Below are 22,812 nucleotides of genomic sequence, written 5' to 3'. Positions count from 1 at the left end.
TTCCTAAGTCAGTTACAGTGGTAAGTATTCTACGTGAAAAGCTCATTTAATTCTCACAACTATCCCATGAGGCAGGAACTACTATTATTTCCATTTTACAGATGCAGAACAGTGAGGCACAGAGAGATCAAGCATCTTGCACAGGGTCCCAGCACTGGGATTTGAACCCAGGCTGTCCAGGGCCAGAGCCCATGTTCTTATCATCGTGTCTACCGCCTCTTGGGAGCTGTTAGCACTTGGCTATTAGCTATTCCCGGGGAAGTCTCACTTGTAGGTTGGAGCTCAAGACTACCAGGGCTCTGGTTCTGCCTTTTCTGCCTCAGCCCAGGCCATCTGTAGGGCACTCCCAGGGCAAGCCTCTTACCTCCTCCGTTTTTCTGGCACAGGTAGGGGAACCTCCAGATGTTGCCAAGGCCCACGGAGAAGCCGATCTGGGCTAGGATGTACTGCAGTTTGCTATTCCAGGCCGGCCGGTCCTCCGCATCCAGCTCCTCGTCTGCCGCCTTCTGCTTGCCTGCCTCGCCAGCCACATTCAGGACGCTCTGCTTATAGTCCACGGGCTCCTCGAGGGCCAGCAGGTCAGCCACTGACTCTGTGACATGCTCACTGCTGTGCTCGCGCTGGGTCACCTTGCTGTTCTTCGGCATTGGGCCACCTGGGCCGTGCAGCCCTGCTCCCCAGCACACAGAGAGGGTGGGACTCAGCTGCTGTCAGCTCCTTCTCATCCAGGGACCTCTGAAACCAGGTGAGCAGGAGAGGATGAACTGACCACACCAGAGAGGTAGGGGGCCCGAGTGGACATGACCCAATTAACTTCCCATCACACGCTCGGAGGCCAGTCAGTGGCCTTGAATGTGGAGCTCGCCTTGCACCCCATTGGGGTACCCTTGGAGGAGCTTGAGTTCTGCACACTCGGTTTCCCAACAGGCCTTCTTACCTGAGCATCATCAGAGAGGCAAACCTAGTGGGGCGGAAGAGGCAACACCAGACAGCAAACCCAACTAAAGGGTCACCCACGACGACATTGCCCCATTTCATAATCACAGATACTAGAATGTTCAACTACATTTGGAGGGTCCCATAGTCTCCCCCGACCCCCAGGGCAGCGCAGGGTGTGGCCAAGTCCTAGCCCTCTTGTGTTCTATTTAGTCAGACCACCTGGTGGGATCCAGGGAAGTCAGCATCTGCCTTCCCTAGGGCTTTTCCATTCAAAATGTAGTTCAGGAGCCAGTGGCATCATGGGGAGCTTGTTACAAAAGCAGAATCTCAGGCCCACCCCAGATCTACTGAGTCATTCTCTGTATTTTCACAGAACCTCCAAGCAATTCAAAGGGACATTAATGTTTGAAGGAAAAAAAAAAAGGCTAGAGCTTTTACCATGGAGCCCCTGGACACCAGCATTCCCCAGGCTCCTTCATTCCCCAGGCAGGAGCACTGACCAGGATTCTGGCACCAGAGCCTTAGAGATATTTGCTTGGTGCCAACAAATCCTGGGTCATTTCTCAGAAGTGACATTATCTGAGGGCCACCACAGCCAAAAGCTGGTTCTCCATCCTTCAGTGACAGTTTTACAGCAGATAATGTCTGCACAATGAGGGCGGGGGAGGCAAAACCCTCCCCTGCTCCTGCCATTCCTCATCTGTCATTCATGCTTTCTTTTAAACAAATAAAGCACCAAGGAAATTAGTCCTTTGAAGGATCCCAACATTCTGCTCCGTTTTGAAGCATCTTCTCATTAAGGGGAGGTTGGAGGATTTAAATTTAAACCACATACACCCCGGCCTGCAGTTGCCCTGCATCTTTCTAGGGATGTAAATTACCCGGCTCTGTAATTGCTTTACTAAAGGGAGGAGCTGCCTCTGTTCTCACACAGGCCACCTGAACTGCCGGGCAAGGTCCCTGTGCGGCGGAAGAGTGCTCGACTGCCCCTCCTGCTGAGCTTGACCCAGACTTCTTGGCTGACTCCAGCCCACACCTGACCTTCAAAGAGACCTGGCTAGCTGGATCGTGTTATATATGCGATGAAGCTGAGAGGCCTGGCAGTTGGGGACAACTGTCCACCCTGGTCTGTAGGTTTAGCCAGCCCTCTCCAGGCCAGCCCTTAGACCACACAGGCAGGTGACACTTCCCTGTCTTCTCATCTAAGGGGGACAGGGATTTGTTAGTAACTGCCACTCCAGGAACAGTCAGGGTCTTGGGCTCTAGAGTGACTGGGACAGAGCCAGCCTGCCTGAAAGATCTCACAGTTCCCTATAAGAGACGCAGCTGTCAGTTGGGACTCTACTCCGCAGTGGGTCAGCTGGCCACTCCATTATTGTGCCTGGGAGGGTACCTCAAGGTGGGACTGTGGACCCTCCAGCCCTCAGCTTCCTCCCCGGGCTACACAAGTGAATGGTGCTCCTAGGAGCTATGCAAGGTGGAGACCTGTGTTCCTGCCTGGGCAGCCAGGATGAGCCCCTCCCCCAAGCAGGTCCTCAGGTACTCAAAGGAAGAACAAAATCTGAGGCACACTCAGTGGCTGCTAGTCCAGGTACCCCATCACTCCTCAGTGTACATCAGGAATTTTATTAAAAACTACAGCTAAGGAGAAGGGTTCGAGTCCCCCTGACGACTGCAATCACCAGGCCACCTCAGTTCAGAGCCTCTCTGCAGGTGCTCTGCCTGCAGCGGGATTGGGTCAGAACAATCTGCAATGCATTAGATATGATTTACTGCTCATCACGCTGCAACTGGAGAAAACCAAGGGGGATTCTGGCAGGTCTACAGAATTGATCTTGAGGCTGACCAATTGCAGAACATGCTTCCTCATAAACAGATTAGTGAGTGGCAGCTCTGGTCACTAGTATGAGAAAGGGGTTGGGGGGGTGAAGGGAAGAAGGCATCATTTCAAACTAGGAGGGCTCGAGGACAAAATTAACGCATTCTGGTAAAGCCAGAGGAGACCCACAGCAGCATCAAGGAAATCACGGGCATCCACTCAATATGAGCTTCTTCCTTCTTCCCAAGATGTCACTGATGTGCATGAACATCCCACACCACAGGATAGGGGCCCAGGGTCCTCCTGTGCCATCCAGTTTGCAGGAAGCAAAGTTCTGGTGCAAACTTGCAAGCTGAGGCACTGGGCTGGGCTGCAATCATGACTAGAACCTTCTGTGCCCAATGAATATGCTCATGTGACAGCAGAGACCAACATTTGGGATATTAAAGCTTAAGGGACCCTAGGAACATTCTCATCTTTTATATGAGGAAACTGAGGCCCCAGAGAGAGGAAATGAATTGCCCAAAGCCACTGGGTCAGACTCAGCAGGGACTGACACAGGAAGAAGACAGCTGCAGTGGTGGAGGGCAGGGGCTTTGGGGCTAGACAGGCTTGTGTTTGAGAGCTCACATTTCTTTCATTCATTCACTCACTGACTCGACATACATTTACTGAGAGCCTTCCCTGTAGCAGACTCTGTTTCTAGGTGTGAGGGATACAGCAGCAAACAAAATAAGTCACCTGTTCCCTCTTGTGGAGGTTATACTTCTTGTGGGAGGGCCAGATACTAAAGAAAGAAATAAACATACAAAATAGCCAGTGGTACATGGAAATAACCTAAATGTCCATTGACAGATGACTGGATAAAGATACACACACACGCACGCACGCACACGCGCGCACGCGTGCACACACACACACACACAATGGAATATTACTCAGCCACAAAAAGAATAAAATAATGCCATTTGCAGCAACATAGATGGATCTGGAGATCATCATTCTAAGTGAAGTAAGCCAAAAGGAGAAAGAAAAATACCAATGATGTCACTCATATGTGGGATCTAAAAAAAAAAAAAGACACAAATGAACTTATTTACAAAACAGAAACAGACTCACAGTCATAGAAAACAAACTTAATGGTTACCAGAGGGGAAAGAGGTTGGAAAGAGATAAATTAGGAGTTCAAGACTTGCAGATGCTAACTACTATATGTAAAATAAATACACAAGTTTCTTCTGTATAGCACAGGGAACCATATTCAATATCTTACAGTAACCTGTAATGAGTAAGAATATGACAAGGAATATATGTATGTATATATATGACTGAAACAGTATGCTGTACACCAGAAATTAACACAACATTGTAAACTGACTATACTTCAATTAAAAAAAAAGCCAGTGTTGATTTGTGCTATCAGGAGAAATAACATGGAGTGGAGGGTGCAGTAGTTTGCAAGCTGGAGGGCTGATATTTTATGGCCCCTGAGGAGGGGACATTTGACCAGAGGCACTCAGGAGATGTATGTCGAGGGCATGAGTGAATGAATGGATGACATGGGAGGTCTCAAACTCAGGCCTGTCTGACTTCAAAGCTACCACTGCTGCCAACTGTAAGGCCTTGGACGGGTGCTGTGAGAGGGGTGAACAGCCATCTCACTTTAATCATGTGAGCATCGGCCCCTTCGTGGGTGAAAAGTTCTATTGATGACAGTTCCGGTCTCCCAGGGAGGAGGCTTCAGTGAGCAGATGCACACAAAGTGAGGAGCACGGGGACTGGCGCCAAGAAGGATCCAAAGGGTAGTGGCTGCTCCTGGAAGCCTCCTGTTGTTTGCCTTTATTCATTTAAAAATATGTAAGTCCCCCTATTTATATTTCATTACATAAACGCCCCGTTTCTCCTCAGGAAAAGCTGAAATGAGTTTGCAGAGGGAATGGGGTAGAGGGTGGAGAGCATACTGCAACACCACCATCTCTGAAATGTTCTTTCTTCTTAGCGAGAATGGTACTGCCCTGAGGCTGATGGGGCAGCACCCTGCGAAGTCCAGGCCCACTTGCCTCGCCCCGGGGTCAAAGGGCAGCAGCGAAGGGCCAGGCGGCACCAGGTCCTGGACCCAGAGATCAGCAATACTATTACTAATAAAAACATGGCCTCAGTAAAGTCTAGCAACATTACTAATCAAACTATAGCTCGTAGTTCTAATAGTTAGCAAGCATTAAAGATGTGTTTGACACAGTCTGCTGGCACAGAATAGGGTGGTGATTCTGCTTCAAAGCCGGACTGCCTGGGTTCGAATCTCAGCTTCGCCCCTGACCAACTGCCAGCCAGGCAAGCTTCTTCACCTCACTGCACTGTGAGGTGTCGGTGAGGCGAGCAGGGCACACCCCGAGATGTCGTGGGGAGGAGAGGTTGTACAGGTCTCAGAAGGGTACCGGCTCCCAGCAAGTGCTCACAAACCCCACCTCATCTCGTCATCTCATTGGATTCACAGCCCTGCCTGGGAAGAGAGGTGGACAGCTGTGCCCCAGGGTAGGACAGTGCGTGGCTCATGTCACACAGCTGTCAGCACCCAGGTCTCCTCACTCCTGTGCTCTCTCCATGACTTTAAAGGGGGAGGTGGCATCAGTGACTTGGAATAACCCTCCTTCCCCCCACCCCCAGCTCCCTGAAGCCTGGAGTCCTGTGCAGGTGAAAAGAGCATGGAAATCCAACATATACCCAGCCAACAACCCTGAAGCATTGCCTAGGACAAGCACCAGGATCAGAGAAGGACCAGGAGGCAGATTCTCTCTGCCTGGGCCTTTGCAGGCCGTGATCCAGGCATCCAGAGGCCCCATGCTGGTCCTGACCAACCACCAACCAAACCACCAATGCAAACAGCACCATCGCCCTGACCTCTCTGGGCCTTGGTTTCCCTGTGTGTAAAACGAGTTGGTCTGGATGACCTCTGAGATCCCGCTCAGCTCTGCATATATCCAGAGAGGGCCCCTCTTGCACGTGGGTGTGAGCCAGGCATGACCTGCCCCAGGCACTAGAAACTGCAGGCTCTCGGGTCTGTCAGGCCACCCTCTGTCAGCTAAGAGCTCGCTGGGGCTTCATGGGGATGTTTTGACAGCCAGCCCAGCCATACTCGAATTATTCCCCTCTAGTAACTGGGGGTGGGTTGTAAACGAGCAGCGTATCAGATGATGAAGTTCCTTGGTACTCTCTAGAAGGAATGCCTCAATTACTTAAAGTACAACGCAGAGGGGCTCAAACGCCGAGAAAGCGCTCGGTGCTTTCGCTTAGCTGTCACTTAGCAACGGATACAGCTTACAGCTCAGAATAGCACGTGTGAGAAAGGCAGGATGAGCGAGTGAACTGCGAATCTTCTTAAAAAGAGGAAAAAATAGTGCGACTAAAAGGCAGACAGGTAAAAATATCTCCTGCCAGAGGGCTGATGGCTCCACAACAGCTTTCCCAGCGCAGCACCCAGCAGTTACCCCAGGGGGTGGGGGTGGGGGCTGCTCACCTTGCAACCAAGGCCAAGCCAGGGGCCCCTCTCCACCCCACAGCAGCCAGAGAAGGGGAAGGGGTCTCTCTGGAACACTCAAGTCAGCCCTCTGAGCACCTGCCTCTGGGGTTGGTGAGGTGGTACCAGGTAACTCAAGGGACAAACTTAAGGGAGTCACTTATTTTCCAAGTGAGACCCCCCAGGGGGGCTGAGTGGACAAGCTGTCATCTTGGGGAAAGCAGGCAGCCAAGGGGACCACAGACCCCCACCCACGCCCCAGGGGTGGCCTCACCGAGCCCCATGGAGCATGCCCAGCTTTGCTGCCCTTGGGTCTCAGGGGTCTGGAGAGAGCACCGCACACCCATAAATGTAAACCTCCACGGCGGGAGAGCCGTGAGAGCCCCCAGGAGGGAGGGCCATGGAGAAGGCCCAGCTCCCCGGGCCATACGGCCGACGACCAATCCAGGTGGGGAGAAGGAAGCAAGGTTGGGCCCTTTCCTCTCAGAGAACTTGACAGCATCCTGATTTCCAGGTGACTCGAAGTGGTGGTCCACACAGTTCTCCTAATTACCTCAGAGCCTCTGGGCTTCCACAGAGAGCAAAACTGGTCAGGCCGTTATCAGACACAAACTGTCCTCCAAATTATTTTTAATTGTCTTACTGGAACCTCTGGCGGTCCCCTGGGGCAAACTGCTCCTGACAGGCCCTGGCCTGGATGTGGTGGCCACTCGCCTGCCTTGGGTTTTCTCGCCCAGGACACACAGGCAGGGACCCAGCACCGTTCTCGGCCTCTCCCTCCTTCACCCTCCATCCTAAGGTTGCAAACTCCTGTCAGCAGGTTCAGATCTATCCTCTCCTATCCCTCATGCTTTAGCTCAAGCCTTCTCTCCTCTAGAGGCCGGCAGCAGGCTCCCAGCTCACCTCTCCTCCAGGCTTTCAGAGGCTGCTTCTCAGAAGACCAGTGCCCCTCATTCCCACTGCCACCGCACCGCCCTGGCCCAGGCATGCGCAGCTCCTCCTCTGGGCTCCCTCCCACCTCCCCAGCCCCGGCTCCCCCCCCCCCCCAACCACCACTCCCCGACCTCTTCCAACTGGAGCTTCTAGTATTTGAAGGCCCAGCTCAAGCCCCCCAACCCCGTCTCACCCGTGATGCCTTCCGCAATTCTCTAAGTGAGAACGAATGTCCCTTTCTCTCCCCTCCACAGCAGGCTCCTAAGAAGACTATTTCACACTTTGATCATTTGGCTATCTGGTATAGCTAGCTGTTAACATGCCTGATCCCTTTCCTAACGACAAGGCTCTCTGAGGGCAGGACTCAGGGTGTATTCAGCCCCTCTCCACTGCCCGGGCCCAGCAGTGCCTAGAACACAGGACAGAGCTCGGCACTTACAGATGCTCCGGCGTCTCTGCCTGCCTACCCTCCAGGAACAACCTGCTTCCTATGTTGAAATCCAAATCACTGCCTTTGCCTTTGACATGAAGATGCTGGGCAGAAAAGCTAACAGCTCTGACTAGAGAGATGGTACACCGATCAGAAGTCGCCTGCCCAGCCGGGGGCTCTAATTCCACGCAGCCCTGCAGCACATGTGGGGAGGACCCCCAGGCCTTGGAAGGCCTACCAACTGCATCTGGTTACCACATGGATAAAGGGGAAAAAGAAAGAAAAGCTTACTGAGAAGTGAAGCCAACAGAACAGTGGTTCCTAACTCCATTTCACAGATTCGCTGGGTTTGTACTGTGGTCTCCAGGCCTTATCCCAGCTCCCAACGTCTTTGCTTGTGCAAGGTCAAATCCTGGTGCCTACATGTGCTCAGTAAATATGGTATGAATGAAGTGAATGAGTGAATCAATGAATTGTGGATTTTGAGCTCCCCAAATTTTCTAGAGTCTGATGTGATTTCCAGCTTCAAATATTCCCCCTTTTCCAACGTGATATTCTGATGATCCCAAGAACATGTGATGCCCCAGCAGCAGTTTAAAGCTAAGGTAGACTAAGAAGTCTGGCCATCATTCACTGACTTTTTGTCTTTTATAAAGTATCCGTGGTCTGTGCTTCCCTTTCTCTACTTTACAGACGGGCTCCATCCTCACCTCAGAGACATGAACCCTGGATGGGCACAGTCTTGGCACCGAGTGTTCCAGGGGCTGGTGGACCATTCCAAGCAACAAACAGGCAAAGGAGCCAGTGGAATCATCTGCAGCCCGTCTCACCTTCTTGCTGCATTTGCCGAGCGTGTTCTCTGCAGTCGGTATTTTGTTTTCTTAGTCAAGGAGGAAGGAAAGCAGGAAAGGGGGCAGATGGTCCACAGGGGGAGGAACTGGCACTGGAAAATGTGGGCGGGGCCAGTGCCAACAAAATCTTTTGGTTCATTTCTACCATATCATGTGAGGGGGAAACACATGCCCAGTGGGTATGCAAGCAAGATGCATGAGCCTCGCACTACAATTTAGGTGCTGAGGGCAGAGTCGGGTATAGTAATAAAGACAATGACAACAGTAGCACGGAGACGATACTTCTGGAGGGCTGACTCCATAGCATCCACTGTGTTGAACAGCCATTATGTCCTGTAGCCCCACCAATAATTGTATGAGGCAGGTACCACTATTATTCCCATTTTACAGGTGAAGGAGTAGAGGCTCAGAGGGATTAACTACCTATATTTCACTGAACTGAAAACCCTTCGGTGCTGGTACTTTTTTTAACTTACCAGAGGTCCCTGGAAGGTTTTCCCCCAACTAGGTCACCACTCTACTTAACCAACAGCTGATCTGAAACATTCTCGATCGCACACCCTGATTTTAAGATGTGACACTGTGCAAAAATATGCACCTTGGAATTGATGACATAAGGCACACAGTCAAAAAGTTGAGGCCCTGAGTCCCCACCAACACAGGCTGACTCAGGAATCTGACTCCCAACCATGACACTGAAAGATCACGGGTTTTGGAGCCAGGGAAACCTGGATCTGGGTCCTGCTGCCACTTACTAGCTGTGAGTCTTCGGGAAAGTACACAGCCTCTCTTGGTTTCAGCTTCTGGACCTGAAAAGATGGGGATGAGGCTCTGACCTCCTGGGGCTGTCATGAGGATAAAATGAGATAACGCAGGGGTCACACTGTAAACCTGCACCAGCTGCCCCTCCACATAAGAACACGGGGGAATGGGCTCAAACAGGAATAGAGGCGCATCCACCCACAGTCCTGCGATGGCCTGGAACTGGAGTGGAACAAGCACGCAGGTGCCTGAGGACACAGAGGGCTAGCAGGGGATGCAGGTGCTTGGAACTCCAACTAATCTTCCACTTCCCTCTTGGGCTGGAGGAGAATGGAGCCCAGAGACTCCCATGAACTATAGATTCTGCTAAAATATGAGATTTTAAAAACTCCTCTCTATACTTTCCCTCCCTCTGTCTCTCCTTCCTGTCCTTTACTTTCTTCAACAAATATTTACTGAACGCTAACTATGCACCAGGCCCTGTCCTAGTATAGCAGAGAACAGAGCAAATAATGTCCCTGCCCTGGGGGATTTATATTCTAGTGCAGAAGACAAATAAAAATCAGATAAATGTATAATTAATATTGTATATAGAGGCATATACTGTATCCATAGTGATATCAAATGAATATATAATATAGAGGGGATGGAGTGAGGTAGGGATGCTACAGTATACAGGGGGTTAGGAAAGTAACTCTGATAAAGACCTGATAGTGTGAGACAACGAGCCATGTGGATATTCTGGAAAAACATTCAGGGCAGAGGGAACAGAAAGTGCAAAGGCCCTGAGGTAGGAGCAGCATTTGAGTTCAAAGACCAGAGAAGAAGTGCCCTGTGCCGAGAGCAATCCAGAGCTAGGGAAGAGTGGGAGGTGCTGAGACAAAAGGATAGCTGGCATCTAGTAGGCAGGACTCATCGGCCATGGAAAGAAGTTTGGGTTCCTTTCAAGGCTAACAGGAAGCTGTTGGCAGTTTTCAAGAAGAGGGTGATGTCACTCAACTGTTTTAAGAGGGATCACTGGAGTACCAGTGAGAAAGCAGGGAGGGTGGTTAGAGATGGTGGTGACCTGGGCCAGGCTGTTGGAATTTAAAGAGAGAGGAAAACAGAGGACCTAGGGTGCTGACAGGCACACAGGCCCCAGGCGGAAGATGCATGAGACTGTTCTGATTTGGAAAAAAAAAATTTTTTAATCAGATGTGAAAAATAAAAACTCCAAGAGCAATGAGTGAAGGCCTCACTCCCTTCTTTTCTTGCTCAAGGGAGGCCCACGGTGGTGACAGATGGGTCCTCACAGCATCTGCCCAAATCCTCTGACCTGGATTTTTTAAAAGCCACTATTTTCTCTTGTCTCAGAGAGAGAGAGAGAGACAGACAGAAGGGATCAAGGGTGTCCAATTACCTGAGTCACCCACCAGAGTGCCAAAGAGCACTTGAAGGAATAGTGACGAGAAAGCCTTAATTACAGTCTCAACATGATGTCTGTTTCCTGAGAACCAGAAACGTTTGTGTCTCTTTCCTCACCAGCCTTCGGTGTGGCTTTGTGGAGGGGTTCCCGTCGGGAACAAGTCGCAGGACACCTGAGATCGTAGCGGAGGGAGCACACATGTTTGAAGACATACTGTGCTTACATATGTTGTTTAGCCCCTCAACAGCTTGGGATAAAATGTAATTCTCATCTTCCAGACGAAGAAGCCAAAGCTAAGGAAAGATAACCATCATGTACAAGATTGCCCAGCCAGGAAGTGGAGGAGAGGGGAGCCACACTGTGATCTCCCACACTCTGCAGCCCAAACTCTTTCCCGTGTACCGGTTCCTCCAATCTTCTGCAGGTGATGACACACAGAGAAGAGAGGACTGGGATGGCACACTGGGGTCAATGGAGGTGGCTTCACCACCCTGGGCCACTCAAGGCTATTCCCAGGGATGAAGGTATCATTATTTCTGGGCCACATGCCATCCACCTGGGGCACGGGTTAGGAAGTTCCTCCAGTGCACCATGCTGCACTGCAAAGTGACACACGTGACTCATTCAGCAAGTCAACAGTAGAACAAGTCCATCTACCACCCTTCCTCCCTGGGGTCAGGAGCTTCCTCGCTTGGCCATGTCCTTTCCCAAAGCTAAAGATGTAATGCAATGTCGGGGACTGGCCAAGGAGAGTTCTTCCAGTTGTTCTAAAGGAGTCTCCAAATTACTAGCAGGCAGGTTGTCTCAGAAGTGTCCCAAGACCGTGGACAGCACCCACCAGGCCACTCTGGGAGCCAGTACTGGGTTGCCCAGCCCAGGAGCACACTTGCTTCCCTTCCTATAGACCCCAGGAAGAGGAGCTCCACGTCCTCACTGACTACTCACCTGGCAGCACCTGCGGGAGCCTTCCCACCGATGACTGTTCACATCTCCTGAAAGGCAGCTTTATCAAACAGCACTCCTGATCTGGAGTAGGATTTCAAACCACAGGAGCCCAGAAGTCTTATAATTAAAGAGAAAATGCAATCAGCAGGAATTTGAGGTGTAGACCAATGAATTCTATTTGCAAGTGAAATAATAAGGAGGCAGATTAGTGGTGCACAGAATCCAATGGAAATTCTAATTAAACCAGTAATTAGAAATGATGGAATACAGTGAGAGGCAACTTGTTATCATCAGATAAGCTGTGAGTAGGCTCTGGAAGACAGAGTGGCAGCTCAGTGGGACAAATGCAGCTGATGCAATGCCCCCAGGCCCTGGGAGCTGGGGCGTCACTTCCTCCAGCCCGCAGTCACCCCACCCTCACTCCACAAGGAGCCTCAGAGCACTTTCAGCCTCAGCTCCCAAGCTGGGGACTCAGGCCGCCCAGGCCTCACCTGACCCAGAATTCCTCTCTGACAAAACAGACCTGGTTCTAAACATGAGGATGATTCGGTACAGTAATACACCCTGCATCTGCAATTATGTTCTCACATGTGAGTTTTCTGTGAAGATCTAAGTATATTTTTAAAAATATACTTTTACACAGTGAACATCTAACTATATGTTTACGCAGTGAAGATCTAACTATATTTTTTAAATAGTTGGATTTATCCATAAATGAACGATGCTTTAATTTTTTAAATCACTCATAGGGAGATGGAGGTGGAGGAGAGAATTACCCAGAGACTGTATCCCCTCAAAATGGCTGCCCACAGAGCAAGGGTTTCTGGGAAGATCTCCTTGTTCACTGGGGGTGGGGGAGCAGTAATGCTTACATTCCAATTACCCACCCTGACTTTAAGAAACTTCTCTACCATGATCAAAGGTGGCTTGGAGATGCCAGGCAGGCGAAGACAGTATGGGCTTGTTCTTCCAGGCAATTTCTCAGAGAGAGGAGATGGAGAACCACAAGGAATCAGATGCCAAGTTTCCCAAAACAGCCAAGGATGGAAGCGGTGGAGCCCCAAGGGTAAGGAGAGTGAGCTCTCCATGGGACAAGACCAGAAAGCAAGCAGCATCTCTCCTGGCAGCCCACAAAGCAGCTGCTGTAAAAAACCTTGAAGTGTTAGCAGTTTTGCCCTGGGGTCTAAGATCTCATCAGAAACTGCTGCCTGTCCCTGGCTCACACCCTCCAGCACAGAAATCTGACACATCAAAGCTCCCACCAGAGACTGGCTGTCCTTAATTCTATAGACGCAAAAAGCCTCAGGACAACTTCCGGTCTGCTCTGACTCTTTCCTTACTGTTGTCAGCACCAACCCCTGACTTGGACAAACTTTAAGTGAAAGCGGTCAGGGGTGGTAGAGGTCAGGAAGAGAAAGATGGGCAGGACAGTAGAGCACCAAGATGGAGCCTGGGATCTTCTTCCAAGTTCCAACCCACCTCAAACCACATACCATATTTCTTGAATGTTAGAAGTTGAGGTATGTTCACTCTCTACCAATTTCCCATTGGTGGCAATTCATGTCCCCTTTTCTCAAGGCACCAGCATAAAGAACTAGACTCACAGGTTTAGACAACCACATTTGGGTAAATGCCTAGGTTGCCAGCAACATTTATTAAGAACTTCTTATGGAGACATATCACATAGATATTAAGAGCATCAAGTTTGGAAACTGACAGACCTGAGTTCAAATTCCCAGGTTGTCATTCACTACTTGTGTGACCTTGAGCAAATTATTAAACCTCTCTGAACCTCAAGCCCCACATCTGTAAACATCTGAGAGCAACATCTGCCTCCTGGGACTAGAGAGAAGGATAAATGAGATGGTCTATGAATAAAGCACTCAGCCCAGCACAGGAGCCTCAGTAAAAACCTGGATATTATCACCATGTGCCAAGCATGGCATGAGCTGCTGGAACCCACAACTGCACCCACCCTGCTTAAAAGCAGGCAAAGTAGGCATTTCCCCACAGGTCACTGTCCCCTCTGCGCTTGGGGTAGTGCATTAACACAGATCTACCTGCGGTACTCTGCTTCTGACTTCTGAAAGCCTGGGACACCAGTCGGGGGTCAGGGGGAGGCTGATGTAAAAGGACTCTGTAGGGGCTGATCACAGAGTCTTCCCCCATCCTGATGCTCCAGGTATTTTGCTGTAAGGATTTCTTGCAGTCCAGCCTGAGAGCAAGCAATCACTCAGAACTGGTTCAAGAGGAAAAAAACCACCAAAATCCATCTCCCCTTTAAACTATTCTGCTGCTTATCTTAGCAGCTTTGAAGGGATTAATGATGAATTGTCCTGCCGCAGCAAACCTGGACAGGAAGGAGCAGGAGGGAAGGGAAGCTGTCCAGGCAGAAGGAACTTGCTTCTCAGGAATCCTCTCATCTCTGTATATGTCATCCTTGGAATTTTCTCCCAGATCCAACTGGGAGGGCACTGATTCCAGGGTGCATGTACCCCTCCCCTCCCCACACAAACATGCACACACATTCCAGTAGCAGACTGGAGTCCTGGGGGTCAGCATGGCTTCTTTCCTGCTGCCCTGGGGATTCCCTTACTTCCTTTGCTCTGGAGGGGCGCACATCTTAAATCAGCACCAGGTCTAGACACATTACAGGAGGGAGGAAGGGGCCCAGGATCCTTCAGGAAAGGCAGGAGACATACTCCTTTCCTCTCCAGGAAAGGCTAGCCTAACTTCTTCTGGATAGTTCTCTTGTAGCTCCCAACTCCATTATGGATAGGACAGGTGGGGAAGGGGATGGCAAGACCTGTTCAGAGGGCAGCGACTCTTAAAGTTCAGCAGGTGCCACAACTTGGGTGCAGTCACGGTCGCAAACGATCCTAAGGAGGCAAGGTCTGTGCTTGAATCTCACCCCGGAGCAACTGCAGGCAGCCAAGGGCACCCAGCAGACCCAGCCCGGCCCTCCCCACCTCCCCAACTCTGTTACTCAGGCTTCCCCATTCAGGGTCTCTCAGGGGAGACTTGAGGGTTGGAAATAGGTCAGTCTGAAGCTGAGTTATGGGTCCTTCTTAACCACACGGGAAGCCCTGACACTTTCATTTGTCTCTACACCCCGCTCAGAGTGAGAAACAAGGACAAGATGAGAAAGAATCACCTCTGGTTAAGGCCCATAAGGAAAAGAGTGGGGAACTAACACTTAATGAGCATCTGCTATGTGCCTAGCACTGGGCTCAAAAATAAGCCTGCAGAAAAGGTACCACAGGCATCTCTGCTTTACAACTCAGGAAACCAAGGCTCGGGAGATAAAGTGACTTGCCCAAGGTCACCCTGCACTGGCACATGGCAGAGCACTTCGCCTGGTTCTCACCACAGTCACAGGCCCTCTCCTCCAACCTCCCCCTCAACCCAGCCTCAGTCGCTTCCCCATGGGGTCAGAGCTCCGGGACCCTTGCCTAGCAGACAGGCAGTCTGAGCTCTGCTTACCTCACTCTGGGGACTTGTTAACCTCTGGTCAGTGGACCCAAAACACTGGGAGCTCGGGCCATTGCCACTCACAAGTCCTGGCAAAGAACCCCATTCAACTCACAAACAGCTGACACACGACTCTGTGTGTGTGACTCAGGCCAAACACACTCACTCCGACCAGAGCTGGTGGGCACGATTTGCCTCCTGCACTGAGTCACCCTCCAGGCTGAGCAGCAGGGATGCGCTGAAACTCACCACCTACTTAGCCACAGCTGCTCCATCAGAGGAAAAGCCAGCAGAGGAGCTGAGCCTCTGACAGTCTCCATGGATGGGCTCCTGCCAAGGTCAAGCAGGTGTGACCTCGAAGCCCTTCCTGCCAGGGGATGGGTCCACCTCACAGGACCATGGGATAATATAAGCACAGCAAGAGATGCAAGAAGCCCTCTGTTAACCCCCACACACTCCGACCTTGCTCTCCAGACACCAATCAGTATGTCCAGCACAGCACAATCAAACAAAAGTTTTAGTTGAATTTTTTTGGAGCCATGACAGGATTTTCCTTGTTCCTGGAAGCTCCTGTTAACAGGGGCAGTGTCCTCAAAAGAATCTTCCTTCCCTATACCTGTCTCCCCAACCCAAACCCCCCTGCCTCATGTTCACAGCTGAATTGCTCCAAAGGTAGCTCTGCTTAGAAATTTCCTAATCTGAGGGTCTATTAAAAAATTCTCAAAGAAGGAAAGAGGAATGGCAACAAACAGTAATAATAATAATAATAATAATAATTATTATTATTATTATTATTATTGTTTGGTTATTATTATTATTATTATTATTATTATTATTATTATTATTATTATTATTATTATTATTATTATTATTATTATTATTAGAAACTCCCCTTGATAGCCATTGGGTCCTGTAAGGTGAGTGGCCTCAGGATTTCTGAACACTTGCAGCCTTGACAGGGCTGTTTAGGCTTTAAAAGAATAGAGCAGGAGGCCGCGCCCCAGCTTCTCCGGGGCACTGCAAGCGCCGCTTGAGAGCACGGTGCGCACAGGTATAAACGTGGCAGAGGCCCTCTCTCCCGAGGCGGCGCCCCCTCCAGACCTGCTCCCCGCGCACGTCCCCCATCTCTGCCATTCCGTTCCCCGATGCTCATCCCTCGAGGGAAGATGGGCTCCCCGCTAGCTCTGAATTCAGCGAGGACCAGCCCCAAGACTGGGAATTAAATATTCATCGCGGGCGTGAGCGTTCTGATTCTCTTGCCAATGTTACTGTCAAGGTCATGGGCCTGAAGCCGAGCGGCTGGGGCTGGGGTCTCCAGCCGCTCAGGAGTCTCCCCGCCAGAACTGCGCCCTAGGCGCGCGGCTCAGGGAGGCGATTCTGGCGGGGCCTCCACCCCGGTCCTCAGGGGGCGCTTGCCTCGGCAGCTCTGCCCTACTACCTCCGGAGTTCTTGGGCCCTCCTGAGCCCTAGAAGCTGGAGCCCAGTGTCCAACCCGTGAGCGCGGCGCTGGGCACCCCCGAGGCGCCTAAGGAGCGCCGGCCCCGGGGCTCCGTCGCCAAGCAACGGCGGCAGGAGTGGCGGGAGGAGCCCCGGGCCCGCGCAGCGCCGGGAGGACACCGAAGCAGCGCCTCCTCACACCTTGGTCCTTAGGCCTCCCTGGCTGGGGCGGGGCCGAAACAGATGAAGTTGCGGTGGATGTTCTGGTAAAGCCAGGCGGGGCGCAGCCGGCGACTCACCTGTCCCGCGTGGGTCGTCGCGCAGCCTCAGCCCCTACGCTCCGGTCGAGTAGCTGCGGTCCCCGACGGGTCGCGGGAGCACAGCCCTTCCCACGGGTAGTCCGAGTGTGGTGGCGATGGGCCCCGGCCGGGGCTGGGAGGGGACCCGGAGCCGCGCGCCGGCGCACGCGATCCTGCTTAGCTCCTCGCTCCCTCCCTCGCCGCCGGTCCCGGCCCGTCTCCCGCCCGCGGCGCGCTCAGGCCTCGGGGGAGCGGTCCGGGAACCCAGGTCCCGCGGCGGAGGGAGCGCGTGAGGCTGTGGGCACCGAGGCCGAGTGCCACCCTCCCTGCGCGCTGGCCGCGCCGGCTCTGCGGAGCGGAACGGAGCGGGGCGGAGCGCAGCGCAGCGCAGCGCGCACTGTTCCCTCGCTTTGCGAAAGGCCACCCTGGCGGCGGGGCGCCGTGACGCAGGCTTGACTCACGCGCGGGCCCACGTCAATGCGAGGCTCTGGGTCCGCGAGGGAGGCTCTGATGGCCGACGCAGGCGGAGGGGGTGGGCAGGGAGAGGGAGGGGTCTGCCCCAGGAGCAGCCTCTTGAAGCCCCTGGCCAAGGGACCCAGACCCTGAAGCATTACCAGGTTCTGCCCTCAGGGGAATGCGGCCCCATGGCCAAGGCCCTCCTGAGCCCTGGGCCTCCCTTCATTCGTCTATTCAGGTCCATCTCTTTCGGCCGTCTTTCATGAACTCACCCCGCCAAAGTGGTCATTCCCCTGCCCTAGCCACTTCCATCTCTGTGCCTTTGTTCACCCTCTTCTTACTTTTCCACTTCACTGTCCTTCCACCCTACCATTCTGCAAGACTCCTCCCTGTACGTTTACCTCCTCAATACACCACTCATCCATTGAGCTCCTACTGTATGCCAGAGGCTGTGGGGGCTAAGAAGATCGCCCCTCTGGGAGATGAGGGCATGGAACCTCCGGGAGGAGGCAGAAAAGGGGTTATCCAGGAAGCTACAATTTAAGACAGAAGGATGGAAGAACCGTACAAGATTGAGCACAGTGAGTGAAGGGAGAGGGAATTTCTGACTGGGCTCTGGGCAGGCCTTATGGTGGAGGTGAGACAGGATACTGACCGCAAAGGGTGGCCAGGATTTCAATGGAAAAGGGGAAAGGTGACCCCTGTGGAGGAGACAGCATAATAAGGACAAAGATTCAAGAGAATGGAGAAGGTGTGCAGGCGGGCTGGCTGGCTGAGCTGGAGCAGCGACGGGCTGATATGAGGTGCAGTTAGACAGGGAGGTATGAGCCATGGGATACTGAGCATTAAATGAGATTTTTCCAAGTAAGACATTTCTAACAGCAGCCTGTCGCATAGTAAACTCCTGCTGTGTTGATGATGATGTTGATGATGACACAGTGAGGAGCTGGGCCAGGGGCTTGGAAGAAAGGTGGTTCAGGCCAGAGCTCTTTGTCTTGGGGTCCTGTGCACATGGAACAGTACCTGGAGCTCTGTCTTGCAAACCAGGCTGTCACTGGTCCAAACGAGTCGTGTGCTAAGGAGGGAGCAGTGAGAATCTGAACGGAGAAGAGACTTCCCTGGGCACAGTCAGGACAAGCAGGCAGCTGCCCCTCCTCTCCCAACTCACCTGGTGCCATCCTTGGAGGACGGCAGCCCTTCTTACAGCTCCGAGGGCACCTGCTCCTGTCTAGTTGGGGACAGCTAGTCTGTGTCAGGCATGGTGCTAAGCTCAGTAGCTCATGGCTGAATTCAGAGGCAGGGTTTATACAGTCAGTCGAGGACAACTTGGGAGGTGTTAAGGAGCTAAACAACTTTCCTCTGCATAGGCCAGAGCCCAACGAAAGCCTCAAAGCAGCTGAGAAGGTGAGATGAACAATGACGAACTTCATCCAGACATAAGAGGAAGAAAATGTTTCCTGGAGCAATAAAAAAGGGGCTTTGTTAGCACCTAGGGGAGTTGTGTTCAGTTCAGTTTTTGCTCTGAGTATTATGTTGCTTGCAAGAGGGAACAGGATTCTATTTCTCACTCTCTCTCTCTGTCTCTCTCTCTCTCCTGGGACATGCCCGATACGTGTGCATATATACATATACACATATATATGATTCATGTAAGAATCTTTGTGGAAACAGCACAGATAACTTAATGAACTTTTACATTTTGGTTTCATGTTTCTTTTCAAAATCCATCCTTCTCAGTTCCATCAAGAGCTTATATGGAATATTGCTAGAGCTTTAGTTTATTTTGAGCTATAAATATAAAGCAGTAACGTGAAATGCTGATAAAGCAGTTAATGTTAAGTTTGAGCTGCGTGAATAGAACTGTAGTTTTTAGATGAAGGGGTGGATGTAACCAGTCTATCTAACTTCCTCTCTGAAGCTAGAGGACTACTCTAAAGAAATAGAGAGCAACCAGGGACGAGCTTGTGCTGAATTTACCACACCCCCAGCCTCACAGACCTAGGTCTGGATCCAGTCAGGCCATTTAGAAGCTGCAAGCTTAGGGGACAAGTGAGAGATAAAGCCAGAAGGCAAGTTGGATTTGCTAATGTGGATGCCTGACATGCTAGGCTAAAAAAGCCTACTTATGTCAGAAGGTAATAGGGAGCCACTGAAAGTTTTAGAGCGTGATGGTGACATTATGGGGCTGACTTCCTATCTAGACTTAAATGGGAGGAGGCCACCCCAGACCCCTTCAGAAGCATCCCTGCTTCCTGAGAGAAGGCAGCAATTTCTAGTCCCAGGTTCTACCTCACAGCAGTTCTGAGAGTCCCTTCATCCTTGACCTTACCTCACTTCCTGTCTGAGAGAACTCCTGCAGTGAGCAGGGTTGGGGGAATGTGAGGAGAGAGAGAGGTCAGAGGCCCTGGAGGGTCAGAGAGGGCCTCTAGATTTTTTCCTGCAGCGTGCCACCTCACCATCCCCAGGTGTGACTCAGGTGAGCCTGTGAACCACTTGGTTCCTCACCTCCCCCCACTCCAGCATTGTGAGGCTGGAGGAGAGGAATGGACAGCTCTCCACAGGAGCAAGAGGCGCCACACAAAGGCAGGCCAGGCCCCACTGCCCAGCTCCAAAGGCAGCCTGGCCTTCTGCCTATTGGGACTCGGTGGCCTAGAATGCTGGCCTGGGGCATCTGACTCCACAGGGTCCTTATCATGCAGGGTGGGTGTCCGACTAAACACCCCTATGTGAACATCCAGAACACAAATCAAAACCCACCTGAGGATCAGTGAATCTAAGGGACCCTGCATACAACAAAAGGACTTGCCTCGTTCTCTTTTTTTGAGACAGCAGGATGTCAGATAAACTCAGGTTCTGATCCAACACTGCCTTGCCGGGTGACCTTTGACAAATCACTTAATATCGCTGACCTTCAGATACTTTATCTAGAAAATGGAAATAATCTGTTCTCTAACCTCGTGGGGTGGTTGTAAGGATTAAATGAGATAAACCCCTGTGTAAACTCAAGGCAGTAGTCCCACTGTTGCTTTTAGCTCATAAGATGTACCCGACGCTACTCTAAGCATCTTACACCTATTAACTCATTGAGTCATTCAAAAGGCATTCACCTTGAAAGTCTGCAATGTGCTTTCTCCCCTTCAAAGCTGAAAACGTCATTTAAAAACTAATTTGTCATGAAAAAACAATGTAATTCAGTAATGTGATTGAATGCAAAATTAACATGTAAAATGGCAATAACCACCAGATATACAACAGCCAGTAAGAAGATATGAGCTGCTTCAGTTATAATAGCAACAATGAAAGAGAAAAATACTCAGAAATAAACTTTAAAAGATGTGTAGAAGGCTCCTGAATGCCACTGAGAGATCTGAAAGGGCATTTGAACATAAGAAAAGAAACGACAGTTTCTTAGATTGGAAGATAAATCACAGTAACATGTTAATTCTCTCTAAATTAATCCATGTTTTTAAATGACCCTAATGAAAATCACAAAGGGGTTTGAATTTTCTTTTTTAACTAGACAAGATGATTCTGAGGTTCATATGGAAAAACCAGCAAAACAGCCAGAGAAATTATAAGGGAGAGTAATGGGTGTGATGTGGGAATTTAGCAGGTGGGAAAACATAACATAAAGCTGCAAGTTTAAATTAACGCGGTCCTAGTTATGAGAAATATATGAGGCAGAACATGTAATCCAGAAATAAAGGCAGAGGCAGTCATTTGGAATATGATAAAGATACATCTCAAATGAGTAGCGGGAAGATGGATTTTTAATAGATGGTATTGGCTTGGCCATCTGAAAAAAAGGAAATTTGAGTCCCTGCCTTACTCCTTATACCCATATACATTGTAGATGTACTGAGATTAATAAATGTAAAAATAAACATAGAAGGCATCAAAAGTAGTACTTAGAGGGGTATTTACAGCCTGAAATAGATATATTAGAAAAGGAGAGTGAAAATCAGTGAACCAAGCAACCATCTCAAGAATGTAGGAAAATCGACCTAAAGAAAACAGAAGGGAGGAAATGATAAAGACAGTATAGCAACTGGTGAAATAGGAAAGCAAACATATCATAGAAAGGATCATCAAAGCCAGAGGTTTGTCGTATGAAAAGTCTAATTTTTTTTTAATGAAATCTAAAAGTACTAAAAGAAAGCATGGAAAAAATTGTCATAATGCTGAGTGGGGAAGACCTTTCTAAGTCTGATAAAATCACTGGTGTCCTCCTGCTTTATTGTTCTCCAAATCACTTATCACATCTGGCACTCAATTCACTTCCATGTTTATTTGCTTGTCTGCTCCCCAACTAGACAGACAAATGCTGTCTCCCCAGCTCCTAGAACAATCCTGCCATATAGTGGGTGTTGAGGGATATCCGTTGAGTGACGGTTTAAAAAGTGGGGGAGGTATTTCTTTAACATATAGAGTTCAGAAAAATCATTAAGAAAAAGAGAAAAGGTTGGGGGGAGGCTATAGCTCAGTGGTAGAGTGCATGCCTAGCATGGACGAGGTCCTGGGTTCAATCCCCAGTACCTCCAATAAATAAACAGGTGAATGAACCTAATTATCTCGCCCCAAAAATTAATTAAAAAAAGAAAAAGAGAAAAGGATATGAACAGAAAGTTCATAGAATACAAAAGACAAATGGTTCTTCCACATATAAAAAGATGTTCAATTTCATTCATGATAAAAGAAATGCACGTTGAAAAATAACGATATACCATTTTTTACCTATTATGTTGGCATATAATTTTTTTAAAAAAGAAGGTTGATAGCACGCATCTTGCTAATGGGAGAAGGATTAAATTGTACAATCTCTGTGGAAGATAATTAGACCATATTTATCAAAATTACAAAGGTGCATCCCACTGCCCACAGGCCATATCTATCAAAATTATGAAGACACACACTCATTTTGCATGTGTTTGTTTAAAGGCAGCCATCTAAAGATAATCCTTACTGCAGTGTTTGTAATTTTTTTCTAAACAGGAAACTATTCAGATGTCTATCAATAAGGGACCGTTTACATAGTCAAATTTTTCCAGCCATTAGAATGAACAAGACTTCTCTACATGTTCTGATTTGGAAACATCTGCAAAATGAGTTGTTAAATGAAAAAAAGATGCAGGAGAGTGTGGAGAGGGTGTGACCATTTGGTATGCTCCACATACTTGTAAAGACATAAAAATATTTCTGGAAGGATACGTAAGAAATTGATAATAGTGCTTGCCTCTAGGAAGAAGCGCATGGCTGGGGTGGGGCGCAGGCAAGAGAGAAAAATTTGCTTGTCATCATGTACCTTTTGAACTTTGTATCTTATGTCTGTCTCATGTCAATTCCATATAGGCATATCTGCTTCTGTAATGCATATGAGATCTCTAGAAAGGGAACATCTGAAACTGCCCACAGTGACTTCCTCTGCAGAGGGAAACTGGGGGCTGGAGGGCCCTGGGAACAGAATCTTAGCATTGAACTTACTGAATTTTGCTTTCGTTCTTCTTGTCCATGTGCATGTATTACCTGCTCATTAAAATAGCAAAATGCATTT

The 22,812-nt window shown here is 49.9% G+C and overlaps 1 protein-coding gene across 3 annotated transcripts in view; it reads right to left on the bottom strand.

Annotated features, from left to right (window-relative positions):
* SLC6A17 (solute carrier family 6 member 17) overlaps positions 1-17,255 on the bottom strand; it is a 49,889-nt gene extending 32,634 nt beyond the window's left edge. The window contains exons 1-3 of one of the 3 annotated variants that reach the window (XM_045511648.2): positions 16,806-17,245; positions 11,599-11,715; positions 365-735 (exon numbers count right to left, since the gene is read on the bottom strand). In XM_045511648.2, the coding sequence (XP_045367604.2) occupies positions 365-647 (283 nt within the window). In that variant the 5' untranslated portion in view covers positions 648-735; positions 11,599-11,715; positions 16,806-17,245. Of the gene's footprint in view, positions 1-364; positions 736-11,598; positions 11,716-16,805 lie in introns of all 3 variants that reach the window. The other 2 variants (XM_074370136.1, XM_010948272.3) reach the window with 2 other exon arrangements.
* Positions 17,256-22,812: the final 5,557 nt, after the last annotated feature.

The sequence above is a fragment of the Camelus bactrianus genome, chromosome 9 (assembly GCF_048773025.1).
Source record: "Camelus bactrianus isolate YW-2024 breed Bactrian camel chromosome 9, ASM4877302v1, whole genome shotgun sequence".
Lineage (NCBI taxonomy): Eukaryota > Metazoa > Chordata > Mammalia > Artiodactyla > Camelidae > Camelus > Camelus bactrianus.
The sequence above is the reverse complement of the archived record's forward strand: the minus strand, read 5'-3'. Positions and strand labels throughout refer to the sequence as shown.